This window comes from Condylura cristata, unplaced genomic scaffold (genome assembly GCF_000260355.1).
Source record: "Condylura cristata isolate star-nosed mole 26May11 unplaced genomic scaffold, ConCri1.0 scaffold00028, whole genome shotgun sequence".
Lineage (NCBI taxonomy): Eukaryota > Metazoa > Chordata > Mammalia > Eulipotyphla > Talpidae > Condylura > Condylura cristata.
Genome location: NW_004567129.1, coordinates 21,777,618 through 21,799,405, shown reverse-complemented (window position 1 = coordinate 21,799,405; position 21,788 = coordinate 21,777,618). Strand labels below are relative to the sequence as shown.

Here is a 21,788-nt window from a genome sequence, read left to right as displayed (position 1 = left end):
CCTACTAACCAAGAAATATATTTTAGAGAAAAGTGTGTACACACACAAAGAATTGCATCTACACATTGCATTGTTATTAATAAAGCTATAAAATCCTTTCCTTAGCTGAAATTGACCTTGCGGATGTTTTGGAGGGAGTTTTTTCTCAACATTTTTATCAGACACATGACTCATATATACAGAAATGGAAGCCTCTGACACATTTACAATAAATAGATATAGGCTTGCCATTATGCTGTAGAATCATGATAATAAGACAAAAATAAAAGCTTCCCTGTTCACTGTTTATTAGCAATTAAGAGAAAGTCTTCTGTACATATTATAGGCTCTAAGAGTCCTTTAAAATTATTGTATTCTACTCAGAATAAAAGACAAATTAGCCAAGTTCTCTGCTTTAAATGAGTTGCTCAAACAAGAAGGGAAAAAAAAAGGAAGAAAGAAAAAACTATATAGGGTTTCTCGATTCCTGTTTTTATGACAGAATTTAAAAGACATATAGAGAATGTTTCACTTGCTCATTGTTGCTTTCTTTCTGTGGTGCTGGAGATGGTAGAGAGATAGCTTTGTGCTAGAATACCACAGATGTTCCCTTAGAAGAAGTACCATTCGACAAGCCATAGAGGAATGATTTGATTTTGATAAGAGAAAAAAATATATAAAAGCAGATTTCCTTGCCCAAGAAATAGTCAAGTGGAGTTTTGGGAAGAGAAATACCTGGGAGAGATGTGAAGACCTAAAATCAATTCTGATTTGTTGCTGCAATTGCTCTATCTACCAAAGCTATTCTGTAGGTAAGAAAGAGGAGGTCTAATGCAGTCAGGAGCCTTACCTAATTCTGGCTTTCAATTTATATCTCTACTGTGTTTTCATTCATTCTTTTTTATTATTATTAATCTCATCACATTCACCTGCTTCTAATGTATATGTCCCCTTTAGGTTGCCTCAAATGCGATTTGAAACAAACCACCAGTGTATATATTACATACACGGGAGTGATTTCCATGATCTTATACTCTGAATGTTAGATCCTGCTAACTACTTTTGTCAAATAAGGAAGAAATCTACACATGTGCCCTCTTACAACATAAAGTCGAGGATCTGGGGTTTCCTGTACGAGGGTCAGGATTTGGGAATAGAAAAGCCAAGCCCCCAAAGGGGGGAAGTGGAGCAAATCATATTTTTGAAATATAGACTGCGTGTATATGTGTAATGGCGACCTCAAGGGTTCGGAAGACACCGTCATTCACCGGTGAGAGCCATCTTCTGGGAAAAGTTCAGTTCAGAGAGATAGCTGCAACACACGAGTCTCTTTGGTAACTATCATTTCCTGATCCACTCCATACCAGCCCCACCAACTTAATCCAATATCTGGCTGACTACAGACCTAAACAATTTTCTATTTCTCTCTGAGCTGCATCTGCATGAGAATATACACAAACAAATAATTAAACATCAAGCAAATATCAATAGGATTAGTCTGGCATGTTGGAACAAATCTTGATAAATCCGCCTCAGTAACAATACTCGAACTACAAGTCTAGGAGAGGAATACAAATTCAGTCTATTGAAGTGCTGTCGTGGAAAGAGATATTTTAATAAAACTGCTTCGTCAGTTCCTATTACTGAGGGACTAGAGCTATTGAGCTGTGGAACTGAGGCCAAAAAAGGGAATTTGGAAATGCAAATGAGAGATACGGAGATAATAAATGTCTTTTTTTTTCCCCCAACAACATACTATCCCTGATGCCAGGAGTTATTTTAAGGATGACTCTTAAAATACCTGTGAGATGGGAAACATACATACCCAGAATGGACATCTCTGGCACAGTAGCATGATAGGGTCCATTAAGAAACTCTGGTGCATTGTCGTTGATGTCTTGAACTTTTATAATAAATTCAGAAGGAGGCTCAAGAGGTTTGTTCGTCTCCCAGTCCACAGCCTGAGCTGTTAGGGTATACTCAGCCTTTTCCTCTCGGTCAAGTCTTTTTATAGCATGGATATCTCCTGTTATGTCATTTATTTGAAAGATTGTCCCAGCTCCATCTCCTGAGAGGATATATTTGATTTTTTTGCTCCCAGGATCCAGGTCTGTGTGTAGCTAAAATGAAAAAGTGATAATGGTAAGTGATGGGGCAATTTACAAGGTTATTATTATTTTTTTTAACAACCTACTGTTTGAGTATCAAGTTGTCCTCTTCAAATTATTGTCACTTTATCAATTTCTGCCAAGGGTATCTACATGAGTCTATGCAAGTGTGTGCTTATTATGTAAAATATAATAAAATCCATAGAAATAAGTTCGAACAGATTTTCTAAAAAATATTCTGACCTGTATAAACTGACATGCACCTAAATGATGAAAAGAGCAAGAGGAAAATACAAAGATATATATAACCTTTTCAATTTATGAGTTCAATTATCTGGTGTCTTTATTCTTATTTACCTTTTATGGATCACTGTCTGCATTTTAAGGAGTATGTGAGTCACTGTATGTGATAAAATATTAACTTTTCCAAAAGTGATGGGTTTGCGTATTTCATAAAAAAACATGACAGAGGCCTCCCTGGTGGCATAGGGGTTAAGTTTCAGCACTACCACTGCTACTGCCTGAGTTCTCCCAGCCCCTCTGTCTCTGGTGAATCCTCTCACACCCACCCCCAGCACACCTGTGGCCTACCCCCAGTTACTCTATGCAAAATAAATAAATAAATAAAAATAAAAAGGAAACTTGAAAATAGTAAGGTGTGACAAGGTATATATAAACTCTCCAAGGCTCATGTTTGATGAAATTAACTGTAATAGACCTAACAACACAACTCAGAGCTGCCTGCTCTCTCTACAGAAACAAAAGCGATTCTCATTCATCTGATATGGATTGAGACCTTATGTCTGCATAGGGTTTCTTTTTTGTGGAATTGTGTCACACAATTCTTCTGGTTCTGGAAGAGCATTCCTTTTCTACACAGAAAAGCCCTGAGGCCAGAATATGGGGGAACACTTTACAGTAATGGCACAAATTTGAAAAATGAAAACTTTGCAGCAGGAATTCAGAGGAATCTTAGGTCATGCTAACAAAAATGTATGAAAGACCTAGTCTGCCTGAAATTTTTTCCTAGGAACTGGGTAGAACAGAAATCCAGGATTTAAATTGCTCTGCTTGCTCTCATGAACAAGACTGGAATGTTCTGATACATGATGTGCCTTTCTTAAATGAAGTTGACTCCTATTAAGTAGCTAATAGAAATCAAGAATATATGTCTTTAGTTTAAATTTAAATGTTCACTAAAGAATAGTTATAATACTGCATAAACTCACAGATTTTTCAGTTTACCACATTTGCCTAAATACCAATAAATTGACAGTTCCAGGTATTCCATTGAGATTTAAAACACCTGCCCCTTTAAAAAAAAAGACTTCTGGTAGAAAGAAACCCCTAGAAACTCTAAAGACATTGTGTTCTCTTGGGATCACTTCAGAACAGGCTCTATCGCTTTCTTCGCCAATTTAAATTGTATTTAGCTATTCAGTAAGTGAAATGAAAAGATTATTTAAAAAAAAAGATAAACAGCAACAAATAATCCAAAGGCATCTAGATCTTTTACTTGACTTTTGAATATTTTTAAGAGTTAAACCATAAGATTATATCAAATATTTATTGAATCTCAAAATGTATCCTTTTCATGTATTGTATTAAATTTATTAACAAGAGCCAAATATGGAAATGCCACTTTATCTTAATGAATGTGAGATTATAATTCATTAATGTGATATTAATCCTAATTTATGATCATTTTAATTTATGTGCATTTTAACATTTCTATTAGCATTTTTATTAAAAAAAGGAAATTTGAATAATATATCATTCATGGAGGTTTCTGTTCACATACAAGGTATTCCTGAGACACAGAAGGTATTGCTATGTGCCACTCTCAATCACAACATTTTTCCCGTTAAGAGATTGTCACTATGTGGATTACAACAATCTAAGAAAAATATTTTTTTTTTAAATAAAAGAGACTGTCATTCAAAATGATACCACTGTTATTTATGTTACAACTTATCTATGCTATATGTCCTTATGTCCATCATTTGTCTCTGGTTAGTAAATTTTATTGCACTCAACTTGATTTTTGATAGTTGCTTGTGTTTAAAAATGCCAGGGGAAAAAACGGAAGGGGTTTTGAAAGAGTAAAAGACAAAACTAAGAACCAAGTGTAACTACAGAAATTAGGTTATCTGAGTTTCAGTTACTTTGTCTATAATATGGGGATATAACATCTACCCTGCAGAAGAGAATATAAGTTAATGTCTTTGAAAAAAATAACAGAGAATATGGAAGTAGACCTGTTTAGTGTCCAGTAACTGAAATCTACTCCATATTCAACCATACATAACTATCTGAAAACATTATAATAAACTTAGTTGTAACCTAGGTGAAAACAAGTTCCCAACACAATATGCTGAAAAAAAAAAAAGGGGGGGGGAGAAAAGCCCCAGGGGAATCTCTGTTGCTTCCTCTTTCTTCAAGAAAATTCATTTCCAGCATATCTCAGTAAAATCCAAATCCCTTGGGATGGCAGAAACCTTGAAACACAGAACATTGCATTTGCATATTCCATTTGCCTATCCTATTATTTATGATATGCATACCCAACACCCAACATTCTTGCATATGGCTGGATGTCAAACCCCCCCCCCAAAAAAAAAGAACTCTGGTGTGAGAAATAGAAATTTACAGGGTGCACATGTTTATATGACTCCGGATCTAGATTCAGAGAATGCAGTGACAAGCTGCTGCTTTCTCTTTTAGTCTTCACATAAGTCTATTAGAAGCAGCTCGCTTCCATGCACGAGTGCCTCTATCAATTTATCCCACACCAGAACCCTCTCTGTAGATTACTGTGCCAAAGATATCCCAAATGTGCCACGTGTTCACACACTGCATCATCTGGAAGTGTGAGTGTACCTCCTCTCCCCAGGGCTGCTTCTGCTAATTAGAGCAGGATGAGGGCCACATGCAAATTGGCCTGGGGTGTTAAGGCTCTTGGTCTGGCAGTGGTACAAAAAGACCTCATCCATTCATTTATTAGATGTGTGCAGAGGATGTTTAGAACTAAGGCGACATGGTTTCTGTCCTTAAAGACCCATATGTTAGTGGGAGATAAAAGCAGAGTAACAGAAATGCTAAGGGAAGTGTTGTTATTATTTTTTATTACTATTACTATTATTACTATGACTTGGATCAATGACTTCTTATCTGGTAAATATTATACATGTAAACTCTAATTTGCTTCTCACGACAAACTAGAGATCATCTGTCTATGTCACTAACAAAACAACTGGGATTCAGATATTTTTAAGGAGCTTTCTCACAGCATGTAGCAAGGAACAATCTTAATGGCACAAGTCTTAGACTAAATTTCCTGTATTCACATGCATACCCTAAAGGTTATAAAGTAAAAGGTAGAAGGCTCTAAGAACACATAAGAATTTTACTTAACTCAATATGGGAGTGTGAGGGACAGGAAGGAGCCCCCACAGAAGTGATCATTGACATTTCAGATCTTAAAGGAGGAAAAACTATGCCAGGCACAAAATGAAGATCCAGAGACTAGAGAGAGCGCATGCAATGTGAGAGACTTGACAGATGATTTAATAATATGGTTAGAGCACTGAGGTAGATGAGAGGTGTCAAACATAACAATAGAATGCAAGGCAAGGGCTATATTATGCTCAAACTCCTATGGAAAATAGTATAGAGATTTCTAAACACATTAAAAAATAGATTTAACCTATGTATGACTCAGTGATTCTGCAAAAACACCGATTTATAAGGAATACATGCACTTCTATGCGCAGCACCACTTAAAAAAAAAAAAAAAGACATTTATGCATACAGAACTGAGGTACAAGCCAGCAGTGAGAGCCTTCACCAGAGACAGAGTGGGAAGCAGGACAGCCAGATTGACGAAGTACACCGCTGAGGGGAGAAGTTCGCGGGTCAGGAGAAGTCTGCCACGCCATGTGGGTCACTTCCGGGGCAGGGGATCGAATTCCTACTGAAGCGGCTGCAGCTCACTTGCAGTGCTGCATCCTAACCTGTTGCACCACCAGGGAGGGCCTGCAGCACCATTTTTAATGGTCAAGTTAAGAAAACAATCTAGGAATCCAAGGAAAACGGGGTGAATTAGGAAGATGTGGTATATAAATACAACAAAGTGTCGAGACCAAGATATAGAGTTAGGATTTGACTATAAAAGCGATAAGAATTCATAAGCACAAGGTTTCTGTGAAGAGTCTGCTAAACTAGTTTTGTTTCGAAGCATCACAGTGGTTGGTGTGTGTCTCAAAGTAAAGGTTTTGGAAGCCAAGGGGAAAGAAGGTCAGAGAGAACGCCTAGGTACCAATTCACAAAGCAGCCTCAAGTTTGATGCCCAAGTTCAGCACAGTGTGTGGGATCCAATGTACCTCTAACCTGAAGTGTCTGTACTCCCACTGGCCCCTCACAGCAGCCTGGCTGGAGAAGCACAGTCAGATGCACAGAGAGCAACTCCAGTGTTTCACACCAGGTCTTCAATTTCAGGGCTCGTAACGGGACTCCTGCATAATTGAGCTAAATTATATCAGTATAATTATACCCTTGCCATCTTCCATATGTTTGCATAATACCCCCTAATTAAAATATCAGTTTAAAGTCATGGGAAGAAGCATTTGCATTTTCATACTTCTTCGTATTCCCAATGACTAGTCAGGTGTCTGAATCTCAAAAAAGGTGTTGGAATCTCAAAAAATATATATATATATATATATTTGGGGAGTAATGTGAATGTAGAGGAAGGGAAGGAGAGAAACATTTTCTCATTTTATTTTCAAAACAAAAATTTAAAGAAGCGAGCAAAGGGATTTTAAGAAGTTGAGTCCATTGCTCTACGGCCTCATCTACTCTAAATGCAAAGTCCTTGAATTCCCCCAAGTACACATTCAATTTTAGCACTCAGCATTAAAACTAGGACATAACAGACGACTGGAGGGCTGATGGAAGGGTGGGAGGGTGGATGAATGGATGGATAATGGGTAAGGACTGGGTGGAGAAGAGAAGACACTTAACTGATAGCCAAGCATCACCAGTCTCAGAACAAACGTTCCTCACTCCATACCATACTTCAATACCACTCCTATCTCTCTTGTGGCTGCTGGGATCTCATAAGACACAGCATACTTCTAGGATAACAGAACCTAGTAAATGCTGTGTCTTCTGAGGTCTATGTTAACAGAAATGCCAGAGAGTGAGTGATGAGAAATGGGTGTCAGTGAACAACTGGGAAGATCCCATCTAAATATTAGTAAGCTTTGATATCAGAACTTATTTTAAAGGTCCTATCTACCCCTAAAGACCATCATAGGAGAACTTTTCAAGTGTCCTTGTCCTCTGGAATATTATCTAAGGGAAGTAACAGCATATTTTGGAACCTAATGGGGTTAAACAGGGGTCCCTGCAAAATGAATATCAGTTATCACTTCTGTTTTTCATGATTCTTTTCATGTTTGGAGAGGACAGAAAGCTTAGCAGTCAAACTGAGCTATACTTTAGCACTGAATTCTCAGTATCGAGAGCCATGCCTATCAAGAACAAGCTATAATCTCTAATCTCTTAGTGAATGGACGGATCCTTATATTACCTGATCTTTACACCCCAAACATTCATTATCAAAGATGAAGCTGGATATCTTGACACAATTTCTTGGCTAAATTCCTAATGTGACAAAAATGGAAGATTTCAATCTAGGTTAGGCACCTGTTTAGACTCAAGAAGAAAAGGTCAGGAAAAGAAAAAAACACAAGAGAGTATAAGAGTTCATCTCAGTTTCTGAAGTGCCTTTCTGCAAACCAAGACCCCCAATGAGGGCCAGGACTAAATCTGCTTATTTTAACCTTCATGTGAACTATAGAACACTTCACAAAGGATGCAAACCACACATGGAATGGTTTATTCAAGAAAGGGTTTGCTTTCATCATCATTACTACTAGAACCACTGCTTGATTTCTAGAGCTAACAAAGCATCATGGGATAGTGGTAGATGGGATGGGGGAAGAAGACAGTAACAGAATGGACTAGATAACTTGTAAGATGCCTTTATATGCAGCAATGTTAAATACTTTAATTATAGTACCCTTCATCTACTCACTCCATCCTCAACAAGTTGCAGGAACAAATTTCATCACAAAACTAAAGTTAAACAAAAGACATGAAAATAACCTCAACATTTAGTAGATCAGGTAGGGATTGTGTTGTGATCACACAGTCTAAGAAATAATTCAGTGGACTAACAATTATCAAGGAAATTTGTATATAAACTAAATTAGCTTTAATTTTTTCTTAAGAGGTGAAAGGCTAAAAAGGAAACAGTTCTTTGTTTTAAAAATAATAGCATTCCGGGCCCTCCCTGGTGGCGCACCGGGTTAAAGCACTGCATTAAGAAGCAAAAGCCACTTCAGCATGGGTTCGATCCCTGCGTCCCCCGGAGGTGATCCACAAGGCGCGACAGACCTCTCCTGATCTGCCCGCTACTCCCCTCAGCAGTGTACTTCGACGATCTGCCTGTTCTGCTCCCCACTCTGTCTCTGGTGAAGCCTCTCACTGTCTCTGCCCCTTTGGCCTGTACCTCAGTTCTGTATGCACAAGTAAATATTTTAAAAAATACATATTAAAAAAAAAAAACAGCATTCCACATTAAATATAACGTCTGCTTTACAAAAAAAATTTTTTTTTCTAGTGTTTTACAGGAGGCAAATTCAGTGCATCAGATATCTCAGACACATACTCTTTGCATTCTGTGTCAGCTGCTAGTGTGTGCATTGAACAGATTGACCTGGCCATGGGGACTGTTGCCCAGAGAAATAGAAAACTGGAAGCAAGACTGAGAGAACTGCTGTTTGGGGCTGCAGGGATCTGAAAGCACAGTCAGAAAATGGAATGCACTGCTGAGGCTATTCTTTTAAAGGCTAAGTACCACAATGACTGTGCACCTCTATGGATTATTTGACATTATCCACGAGCATTGTTAGCATATAGTAAAGGCTTACTGAAATTTTCTGTTTTGTTTTTTTTTTCCTTTTTTTCCTGTTTGATCTGTCCAGGAACAAACTTAAAGAAAAAAAAGTTATTTATTTGTTTGTTCATTCATTCATTCATTCATTCATTTATGCATACAAGAAATGGGGTACAGACCAGAGGTGTGTGTGGGGGGGTTAGAAGATTCATTGAAATACACTGCTGAGGGAAACAGTGAGTGGGTCAGAAGAGGTCTGTTGCACCACGTGGATCACCTCCCTGGCTGGAGATCAAACTTGTACTGCAATGCCTGCAGGTAGCTTCTTAGTACAGCACTTTAACCAGTGCACCAACAGGGAGGTCCCAAGGGACTTTCCAGAGTGTTTTCTTAGTTGTAGGGACTACCCATTTCAATGGTTGGGAAAGAAAGAACCGAGAAACGTCTTCTTGAGTTGTCCCTGAATGGCAACAGAGATTTTTGTATATGCCTTTAGAAACCATTGGTATGAAATCATATAATACAGGCACATTTTGTGACCCAATTCATTCTACAAGAGTTTGAAGAACAATAGACATTGAAATGGAAAGGCAGTAAGTAAAGTTAATAGGAATGCGAAGCTGAGCTGTTTCCCAAGAGACTGTTTTCCCAAGTAAACATCCATGACCTTGGGAAATTTGTTATTCTCTTCACTCTGGACCACATATTTACATGTTAAGAAACATGATTTATCAGCTCCATAGCAAACCTATCTCTGTTAGCCAGATTCCAATAAAGAAAGCAACCAAGTATATTTTTTAAGTTAACATTTTAACTTAGATAATATAAATAGATAGATCAAATTTTAAATATCTCAATAAGAAGATTTCTGTTTATGTAAACACATACACACACACATGAAATCAGGTTGATAGTATTTAGAGAAAGGAGAATTAGGTGGATTAACTCTATAATTTTAACAGAGACAAATAAGTTTACATGCTCATCTTCAAAAATAGTCTTCAAAGTGGTCTAATGAGGCTTAAATTTTATATTCTTAGATTTGTTTCTTTATCTTTCAGCTCAGATGATGCTCCAACACATAATCAAGCCAATCATAGAAAAATAGGCAATGGTCTTCCTTCTATTGGAAACATATTTTCTTAAATACATTGATTAATAATCTAGCTGACATAACAAATTTTATGGGGTTAGGCAACCAGACATTTCTGAAATTGTAGCTCAGAAGTGGAACCTAAAAAGAGCACTATTAGAAAAAGAACTAGATTGGATCACACTATAAAATACCAAGGAATTTTATTTACTTAGCTCCCTAGAATTCAGTTTTATTGTAAGATCTTTTAATACCAAGTTTTAATAATCCTTCCTTTAGGGTTTTGAAATACCTAAGAATGTGACAACAAATAATAAAGACATGGCATGATCTAGGAATAGAATCGTTCAAATAAAGCATGTCGTTCGGTTCTTGTGAAGGTTGAATTTTGAAATGACAATAACGGGTTGTATCAAACGTGGAAATGTTTTTCAAGAAATGTACTCTTACAACACATTACCGTTCAAAATTCAGGATACAACACTGACTGGCTGTAAAAAATAAGAACGTCATTTTTTAAATTTAAGTCAATATGGATACAATATGACTTTAAGTCTTACATTGGGCAACACACCAAATAATGACATATTTGCAAATTATCCACTTATTACATAAGTAGTGATAGTAGGTGTGTCTGGAAATTTATTTCTTTTTTCAGTTTGATAGAGGTTTAGTCAATAAAAAATACATTATTTGGCTTGTTCTTACTCATAACTGTACACCCAGATGTAGGGGTCAATGCATTGGGTCATTGAAGATATGCTTATATGGGAAAACATGTGGAGAATAGTAATAGTAGAACAATTTCTAAAAATAAATTTATGTGAATAGATGGATGGATAGATGGGTAAATTGGCTGATATCACAATTAAGAGAGGGTGACAGATGGTTCTGTTGTTGAATGCAAGGATAAAAGATTTAATAAATAAAGGGATGATTGGTTAAATAAAATTCTAAGTCTTCCTTCCATATAAGTTACAATGTATATTAAATACTATGAATCAATGAATGAATAGGCAGGCAGATGGATATATTGTGAGTGGGTGGGGTGGAAGAACTAGAGAGTTTTTCAATTAAAAAAAAATGATTCTGGGAATGTATGGTCCTGAAAGTTTAATTATAAATCACAATAGGTTATCATATGAAAATCACTGATGCCTTTTTAATTTTCAACAAAACTATCTTCAAACACAAACTTCTATTATCTCTGTTAGAAAAAGAGAGCTCAGAGAAACTTCCTGCCAAATAAATATGTAATAATAGGTAATGGATTAGGAATTAAAACAGATGCCCAAGGTTATTAGGTAAACAAAAGAAACATATTTCAGACAAGACATAGATATTCTGGATATTTTTCAAAGGTCGATTTACAGTGAGGAGTTCAGCTGTACTATGGGAAAAATTATTAAGAGAACATTGTGTCAATGTTCCTTATGTGTCCAAAGAATGTGATTAACCAGAGTACTAATGGGAGTTGAAAATATGAGATAGATTTCTGATGTGGTAATCACAAATACTTGCTAAACAGGATGTATCTTGTTATCCAAATAACTCACAAAAGCACAGTGGGAAAGAACATCTTGGATAACTAAATGACAGTCATCTATTCTCTCTGAAATTCTATATTTATAAAGGAACTGCGGGATAATCAAAATGCCGTGAACTTGGAAGAACACTGAAATTGAAGGAAAAAATGAAACACAAAAACTTGAAATTAAATTTGGACCACAGAATGGGGTGAGATATTGGCAAATTACCTCTTTTTTCCCTGTGGTCAAAAAGTTCAATAATAATTTAGTCATACACTCCTACTCCTTGAACACTATAAACTATTACATTCAAATGTATGCAATACTATAGACTAAATTTGACCAAGTTCAAATTTAACAGGTATAATCACCTTTTCAAGTTTCAAATGTGGCTATTCAATGAGTCAATCAATAGGTTGATGAATGGATAAATGTGTTGACAGGAGAACTAAGAGGAAGAGGATAGACTTTACTGGGCACATGGGTGATTTGGTGATGGGAAACCCACGGGGATTACAACTGAGATGGAAAAAGGCACAAAAAATATATAAAAATATATAACAATTAACTATTATAAAAAAAAAAACAGAAACTACTAGTTATGATCTTGGATGAGCCATTTAAATGTTTCCTACCATTGTCTCTTGTTAAAATTTATTAACAAAGCCATCAACATCATTACTTTAGAAAAATCAGAGAATGTTTTTGGAGAAAAGCATGTAAGTAAAATTGTTTATTTTTTAAAACCCCTACTCACCCAAGTATTCTTATTTCTAGAATGAAGACTTGGAATGGAACCTAATATACCATTCAGCTATTAGAATTTGAGGTTAATAATAAAACCTGCACAGCTATGACTGTGATTGTGTTTATGAGTTTCTACAAAAGCTTCTCTAGTCCACCTCTTTTCTGCTGATACAACCTACAAGATGACTAAAAAAAAACAAAACAGCAGCTATAACAACGAAATTTTAAGGAAAACCTGAATGCTGAAGAAGCTTTGACTTGTCGTACTGTAGAACACATCTGCAGATATGTCAGAAATCTATAAATTTGCTTTAAGTCATAATCATCATCATTTATGTAAAGATGGTATTTTATTTTGTTTCCAAAGAAAAGCAAAATTAACCCTTTTAAGTCCTCTGTGATGAGCTGAGTTGTTTCCCATACAATTTCATATGTTGAAAGTCCTATTCCATTGACCTAAATGGGTCTTTATCTATCACTGGTGTGATGGATTATTTATCACTTGTGTCCTGTTAATAAGAGGAAATTTGGACCAAGAATAGACACACATAAGGGAAAGACCCTGTGAGTATGCCTTGAGAAGGGGGTTATTTACGAGGCAAGGAGAGAGACTTTTCAAGAAACCAAATCTGCTGACACCTTGACCTAGGACTCCACCTCCAGGAATGTGAATTATTGTTGCAAATTATTGTTGCGTAAACCACCCAGCCTCTTGTATTTTATTACGGCAGCCCTGCCACCTCTCAAAGTATACTAGTAGCTATTTATCTGTTAATACCTTATGTAAGCAAGACAATATCACAGCTTGCAATGATGCCACTAACAAGTTATAATTCTAAGTGTGGTAGGCAGAATCGTCCTCAAACATACTGTTTTAGTCCCAGAACTTATAAATATGTGAACCCTACCAACTAAAGGGATTTCACAGATGTGACTATGTTAAATACACTGAGGTGGGAGGATTTTTCTGGATTATCCAGATGAGTCCAGTCTAAGATAAGAACCCTTGCTGTCTATGGTAGCAAGGAGACAAGACACAGAATTATGGTCAGGCCGACTCAAGCTTGATGACTTTGAAGATGTGAGAATGGGGTCATGGATCAAGAAATGTGGGTGTGTACCAGAGACTGGAAAGGTAAAAAATCTGATTCTCTCTCTAGAGGCTCCAGAAAGAAACAAAGCCCAATCATATCTGTGCTTCACTTCAGACCTACAGAATAATATGTTCATGTTTTTTTTTTTAATATCTCTATTTGTGATCATCTGCTATCACAATAGAAAACTAAAACACTATTTCAATCAATACAATTATGTAATTTCTGAAATGTGAAGATTACATATTAGGTACTTAGTGAACTTGTATGTTTCTTAACTATCTTTCTTAATTTATGAAACAATGCTGATTACTTTTCAGATATTAATTAGCTCAAACAGCCTATGACTATTAAGATATAGTCTCGCCTTTTATATAATTATTGATACTTTACATTTTCAATAGATTACTGTGGATACATTCTCAAGAAATACATTATCACCACAGCATTCCAGACCAGACACACAGAAAATTTAATTACTTGCTATTTATCTATTTCTTCCAGAGCATTAAGATTTTCCTTAATTTAGATATTCGTTTTCTTTTTTATTTATTATCACAACCCTATGAGACGCATGGTAGGCTCATTTTACATTAGGGAAACTAAAGATTTGTGTTCTAAACAACTGCTCAGTGTCACATGTAATGAGTGAAGTGAAGAGATTTAACCTACATTTCTCGACTTCTCAAACTCATGCTCATTTTATGGTTTTAATGTTGGTGTCAGGATGAAACACAGTGGAAGAGAACTAAGAGAATGTGAAACTAAAGATTTCACTGTTCAGAAAACTACACCTGTTTAGTGAGTTTTCAAACATGGGCCTCACATATTCCCTGATGGCTTTGCGGGAGTCTTGTGAGGATTAAAGTCAAGGCAAGCATCTTCATCCCTTTGGCACAGAGCAGAAAAGAGGGTCCTCCAGCTAATGACCTCAGGAAAGCAATAGCACCTAATTAACACCTCAGAGTGCAGGCCCCAGGCTCCCCTGTGGGGAGGAGCTAATGACTGAACCTTCTGGGAGTGGGAGTAGGCAGGAGACAGAAGGAGGGAAGATAGAACATTTTCTTGCCAGTTGAAAAAGCTTGGAGAAATCAAGCAAACCTAGAAAGTGAAAGTAGGGAGGTGAGGTGGGCTTATGTAGGAAACAATTTTTACAAGCCAGAATCACCCAATGAGAAATATCAGTTCAAATCATATCTTCATATTCCTTCTCAACAGAACCAAAAATAAGAACAAAAACAATGAATACAACCACCCTAACATAGATTAAGCGCCATTTCTAATATATAGACAGAAAGCTCTACTGTGCCCTAACTTCTCCCTCCCAGTATTTCCATGGATTCACAATAACAAATGATAATACTATATGATTCACAATTCTTCACCCACTCTGATTATGAGAAAGTTCTGTTTGTTCCAGGGGTCCTGGAGGTCACTAAAAATAGATTAAATGATCCCTTTAATCTCCCTCCTATTAATCATATAGGCTAGTTTTATTTGTGATGACAATTTCAAGCCCTGCTAATATAGAAAGCAATCAACATGGAAAGGAGAGGGATGAAAGTGCCAAAGAGTTCACATGGACAAAGGTCACGAAAGAAAATTTGCTTGTTTAATATATTATTTATTTACTTCCAATTTTTGTGTTTGAGGAGAGAGAAGAAATTTCAGAACATTTATCATTAATGTAAGAGACTATCTGATATGTAAGAGAATAACAAAGGTTCTAAGAGGTTTCGTTGAATAATAAAAATATAAATTTCACTTTGGCATGTTAGGGGATGATTCCATAAGGAAGAAAATTGCTTTTCAATTATCTTTGGATGTAAGATTGCAGGTTCTTTGAAAGAGATACAGTCTTGATGAATAAATTTTTCACCTATATGTGTGTTGCGTGTGTGTGCGTGTGTGTGTGTGTGTAAGGAACAATGGGGGCAGACTATGGAGATTGGAAAAATGCCACTAAAGTATATTGGTTAATTTAATTTTTTAAGGATTTATTTATTTATGCATATAAAAACTGGGGCACAGGTCAGAGGTGTTGGGGGTGAGAGGATTCACCAGGGATGGTGTTTGGTGTTAGAAGCAGAACAGGTAGATCTACTGAAATACATTGCAAAGGGGAGCAGCGGAGAGACAGGAGAGATCTGCTGCACCATGTGGATCAGCTCCCTTTGTGGGGATTCAACTTGTGCTGCAGTGGCTGCAGATAGCTTCATAGTGCTTCACTTTAAACTCTTGCACCACCAGGGAAGACCCTCATTGGTTATTTTAATCACATAGAACGATGTTAAAAAATAGTCAGTTTGTGTTGTCAAGGTTCAAGAAAATTCTGGCAAGAAATAAAGCAGCCAAGTTAGTGAGATCTCTTCTGCTCAATAAAAACCACTTCTCTCAGGACTTGAGTCAAGCACTGGAAGAAACAGCTTCTGAGCTGCAGCTCTCAAAGCACAAATGACCCTCTCTACTCGCCTCCCCACCTTGTCCTGTGAGCTGAAATCTGTACTGGTTGTACAAATGTAATGGTACATAAAACGGGGCCATGTTAGTGCCTATTCACGGCAAGAGCCACAGTGTCGTCTACCCTGCAGTAGGCACACTCTCAGGATTAACAAAATAAAAGCTTCACTTAGTCTTTGAAAAGGAAGGACAGGATATTTATTTAAATTTCAGTCCTGAGTACAGATAGCTGTAATATTATGGGTAATGGAATGGGGAGTTCACGTAGAACACTTCTGACATGTGATTGTTGGTGCAAAGAATATGACATGTGGGGGCCTCCCTGGTACTGCAAGAGGTTAAGTCTCAGCACTATGAAGCCAATGGCAGCCGCTGCAGCATGAGTTCAATCCCCAGTCAAGGAGCTCACCCACATAGTGCAGCAGACCTCTCCTGACCAGCCCGCTGCTCCCCTCACCAGTTCTTTCAGTAGATCTACCTGTTCTGCTCCCCACTTTGTCTCTAGTGAATCATCTCATTCCTCACACCTCTGACCTACACTCCAGCTCTTCTATACATCAATAAATAAATCTTTCTTTAAAAAATAATATGACATGTGATTGCTTATGTTACAAGCCACTTTGTTTAAAGGAATCACACTTTTCCATCAACTGAAAACAGAAGCTATAAAGGATCCACAAATTGACTTTCTGATTTAAATATTCTGCTATATTCACCATATATTAGCAAAAATATGCTACTTATATAACACAATATTTAAAATCTATGAATAAAATCAGCTTTTTACTACAACAATAACCAACAGTTTGCTGCCCATGAACATAATTTAAACATTTTAGCAAGTATTAGAATTTAAGAAATTTAGGAAAATCAGCTTTTGCTGATTTTGCAACTATAAGATACTTAAAGATGTTATGTTTAGTTGCTTGTTTTTGTAATTGACACCTGATAGTATTTCATGATATGAATTATTTGATCATTTATTCAAAAGGTCTGCATTGCTCAGTAAAACAGTACTTCCCAACTTCATACTATAAAAAAATTTTGGAACTGTCAAAAGGTCCACAAAAAATGCAAGTGAAACCAATGGATTCATGTAGTCGAGCATAAAAATTTACTGATTTAGCTTCAGATCTCACACTGGAGCTGACCTTTAAGAAACTGTCATTTGTGGCGATTTTCAAGAGGTCACTAAGAAAAATAATTGCAATTATCTGTAAAATTAATAAAAATATCCATGATTTTCCAATGGTTCAGTTCTGAGTTGGTATTTTCTTCATATACTTCAGTGAAGTGGATTGCAACCAAGTGGATGAGAAGTAACTAGGAAAATCCAGCAACCTTCAATTAAACCAAAAATTGAAATTTTTTAATGTACAGATTTATCATTAGTTTAAAAAGTAGTCATTTCTATTCTATTTACATACATGTTTGTTATTTTCTTTTTAAATGGTAAGTAAACCTTTATATTTTCTCAATTTGAATTTCTAACAACAAATATATGATTCACACAAACTAAAGCTTTGTGGAGTCTGCAAAACATTTTAATAGTATGAAGTTGTCATGTGACCAAAAACTGACAGCAATTTATCTAAATTTAATCCAGTTATGTCCTAATAAGGTTTTTTTTTAAAGATTTATTTATTTATTCATACAGAACTGGGGTACAGGCCAGAGATGTGGAGGGTGAGAGGATTCACCAGAGACAGAGTGGGGAGCAGAACAGGCAGATCGACGAAGTACACTGCTGAGGGGAGCAGCGGGCAGGTCAGGAGAGGTCTGCCTCGGCATGTGGATCTCCTCCGGGGGCAGGCGGGAATCGAACTCATGTGGAAGTGGCTTTAGCTTCTTAGTGCTGTGCTTTAACCTGCTGCACCACCAGGGAGGGCCTTAATAAGGTTTTTTTTATTTTAAAAAACTAAAATAACTTAATACTGCAAATATAGGCAGGTGATCTGGAATAAATTATAGAGTCAACAACCTAAAACCTAAGTTGTGAGTTCTATTACTAACCAGACAAGAGAAATTCAAACTCATATTATTTCAATTAGAGGAAGGATTTACAAATGTGAAATTCAACTCCAATCTTGAGTAAAAGCACAGATTTCTGGATTCTACCTAACAGTGACCAAGTAACTATATTTCTAAAAAGTTCCAGGATGAAGCAAATCTGTTGTTGCAGGCATGGAGAATCATTGGCTTAAAAGAACAGGAAGTGATAATTTTATATGATTGCTTTTAATCCTAAAGTATTTTAAGTCATTTTTATATTCAACAATAGAAGAGGCAACTTTTAATAAATGGATCAAGTTGTTTCTGCTAGAAAATAGTCCATTTGAGGTTCCAAACATTTGTTTGGATCATTTGAGCATTCTTACCCTGAATACTTAAAGGAAAACACTTAGTTTATGTAGAAACACTTAGTTTACTAAGTGTAAAACAAAACACTTAGTGTATATGTTCACATAGCATACTGTCAAATATCATCAACTTATCGTTTTTCTACTGTTAGTCTAACACACAGTTTCTCATTTCATCCTCTTCTCAGAATAGCAAATTCACACTGTTCTTACAGAGTTAATACCAGGCCAACGTTTTCTGCTCACCGAGAGCCACAGCTACCTGGAATAACAAAGTCCCTTTCTGCCCCTGTGTATTCTCAGAACTAAAAGTTAGTGGAAATAATACCCTTTCCAGGCATCATCCCAGCATGCTCGTGTGAAAGTTAAAGGGCATCCATACTCAAAAATTATAAACATACAGTATCTGGGTGATTGATGAAACAATACAACCAAGGTAAATGAATAATCATTTCTTTAAAAAAAAAAAAAAGGACTATACACCCTTAAAATAAAAACAACCTCAAACCCAGGCATGTCATCATCTTTAGTTGCTGTAGTTAAAATTCAACTTCCTATGTTTAACATCTCTGCCTGTTTTGGCAAAGAAACAATTGAAAATAAAGAGCTGTTAGTTGTCTAGAGAAGGATTATTTGTAAGACACTCTTAATATACAATTTCCATACAGTCACTAATTGTTCCTTACTTTAAAATTCATTCTTCTGAGAAGGAGATGCATTTGGTGATGTAAATACCAAGCAGGCGGGCAGAGAATATTGCTCTGCATTAACATCCACATTATTATTCAGGCATAATTAATACATTCCTAAAAAAACGTGTTGACAGCGCTCTTATTCAAATATATAGCATATGTTTATAGTCTCACACATTGAGGTACACACATAATTACAATATATATGTGAGAGAGATTACAGAGGCAGTCCAAGAAGCCGTCCTGGCACTAATTGAAAACTGACACTGTCCAATTAAAGCAGGTGAGACCGGGGAATGGCAACCCTGTCAAATGCCTGTCATACACGGCCAGGTTGATTAAATAACAAGACACAATGTGATAAAGAGAGCAAGGACATTTTTGTTGTGCTTGTGTTTACTTTATGGCTTCAAGAAGCTTATGGAAATCACCATACTCACTATGCTCACTGTTTTTTCCTAATCCCTGTCAAACGTTAATCTCAATGTATATTTAGAGGCATTATTGAACAGCTCAAAAGTATCACACACCTTTGGTCAAACATGAGGCACCCTTTGGAAGCAAATAATGATTTCTACTTGTTTGAAATGTGCTTCTGATGGTTTTGTTTAGAAAAAGAAAATAAGGTGACATTATAATCTTTTATTTTTATTTTTTTCATTTTGAATTCATTAGGAAGTAATGAATGCATCCTGTTTAATTATAAAAGGATTACCCTATACTTGCTTCAAAACATCGTACAATATGAATTACAAAAGTCTAGACTAGGGTCAGTCTTTCATACAATCTACTGTTCTTAGAAGAAATGCATGGCAAGAACAGTTAAAATCAAGATACATAGTAAGTATTTGTTTAAACCACAAATGATTTGAATTCCCAAGTATCCTTGGAGTCAAGAGGAAGAAAAATAAGCAAAATAAAATCCTTGACAGTATTGTTTTGAAGATGAGTCTACCTTTACCTGGGTCAATTTAGAAGTTGCCAGGTAACTTGAAGGGGAAAGAGAAGAACTGAAGGAGAAAGGCTGAACATACAGCTTTCATGTGCTGTGACTGATTGAACTGATTAATACCATGATCCAAGGTCACTTTTCTTATTCTCATTTTATCAAGGAGAAATCTGATAATGAACCTGTTCCTATTCCAGATTATACAAGCTAATAAGAAGCAGAACCATGGAGTTCTTGTCTTGAACTCCAAAATGTTTTGTTTTGTTTTTTTTACATCATTTTCCCCTATTTGTAATAAAGATTCTACTTTTCCCCCTTAATCCTTTGGCATCTCCTTGGAAGTGGACAAAGATGGGTGAGGTGTGGGGGAGAATCTATGTTCTGATTATAGAAAGAAGGAAACATAATGAACATGTGTTGAGAAATGTTCTTTGGCAGATTATTAACTTCACAAGACAGCAAAAAGAAGAGTAGATACCAGAACTCAAGTATGTTTGACAGCAACCCATTAATTTCCAATACCTCATATTCCTTTCCAAAGTCTTCTGATTTATTTAAAAAACAGTTTTGCTTTCTGTCTCTGTAACACCTTCCAAATTAACACCCTGATCTGTGTCCTTGTTAGCTATTTCTTCTAAGGGGTCAATTCTTGAATTCACCAAACAGATGAAAACCATTAGGTGGTAGAAGGACTTTGTTATGTCCTTAGATTTCTGTGACACCTGACAGATGGAGCATATGCCCACCAATGACCCAGCATTCGAGCAATCGTTGGCTCTGAAGCAGAATCACTAGGATGCAGTATGCTCATTCACAGGAAAAGATATTAAAGGATTCATACTTCTAATCAGTACATCCCATTATTTATTTTGTGAGCCTACATACATCTCATTAAAAATAACAGCAATTACATGGAGATACACACTGGAGATTGGGGTCCAAGAGGTGCTGAGTTAATGGTGGGACTGGGGCAGAAAGAAAAAAAAATATCCACCAAAGGTTGCATTTAAGATGTTATACACTTTTTATTTCAAGTGGCTAATTACTACCATTGAATTCTGTCATTTCACGAAAATTTCAAGAATAAAGACTAAAAAGCAACAGATGCATTGGAAGTCATTGCATGAGCGATAACCTATGGGGTAAGCACACCCCTACTTAGTTTTGCTAGTAGCCTTGGTAGCTCGTCATCCTGGCAGAGCAGAAAGAAAGCGGGCTGTTCCACCCCTCAGTCCTCATCCTCAACTCTGGCTTTGTGAAGAAACATTCCTCCTTTGGAAGAATCATTTCTCTTCATTTCAGTTTCTACAGCGTCATAGGTATGAGAATATCTCCTAGAGTCTGCATGATATTTGTATGAAGTAGAAGTATGGGTGCTAACTGAAAATAGCAGGTATATTCAATACAGATGTAGGACCACTCAATATAGGTTTTGATTCATCAAATTATTATTCTATTTATTTTCTCATATATATATATATATATATCTTTCATCAGATATGCATACATTATATATAATTCATATGGATATAATAGTAATATACCACATGAATAATGTAATATAAAAAGTCCAATAGGCATTATATACACACACCTCTGTCTGGGCCAGAGACAGTTACTGATAGATGTCTGGAAAGATGCTCAGAAGACCAGGCATGAGGGTCCTTGTGGACCTCCATGGCCCTCAGCATAACGTTGAAACCTCACATTGTCAATTTGATATGACATTATACAAAATATTGCTTGACAGGAGGTGTAGGCTCTGCAAAAAGATTTGAAAAATGTTGTTGTGGATCTCCTACATCTTTAACAG

At 36.3% G+C, this 21,788-nt stretch overlaps 1 protein-coding gene across 1 annotated transcript in view; it reads right to left on the bottom strand.

Moving 5' to 3' along the window:
* The window catches only part of CDH8 (cadherin 8, type 2), a 349,844-nt gene that overhangs the window by 228,722 nt on the left and 99,334 nt on the right, over window positions 1-21,788 (bottom strand). Inside the window, exon 3 of the mRNA XM_004690505.2 lies at window positions 1,805-2,099. Within this exon, the coding sequence (XP_004690562.1) occupies window positions 1,805-2,099 (295 nt within the window). The remainder of the gene's footprint in view (window positions 1-1,804; window positions 2,100-21,788) is intronic.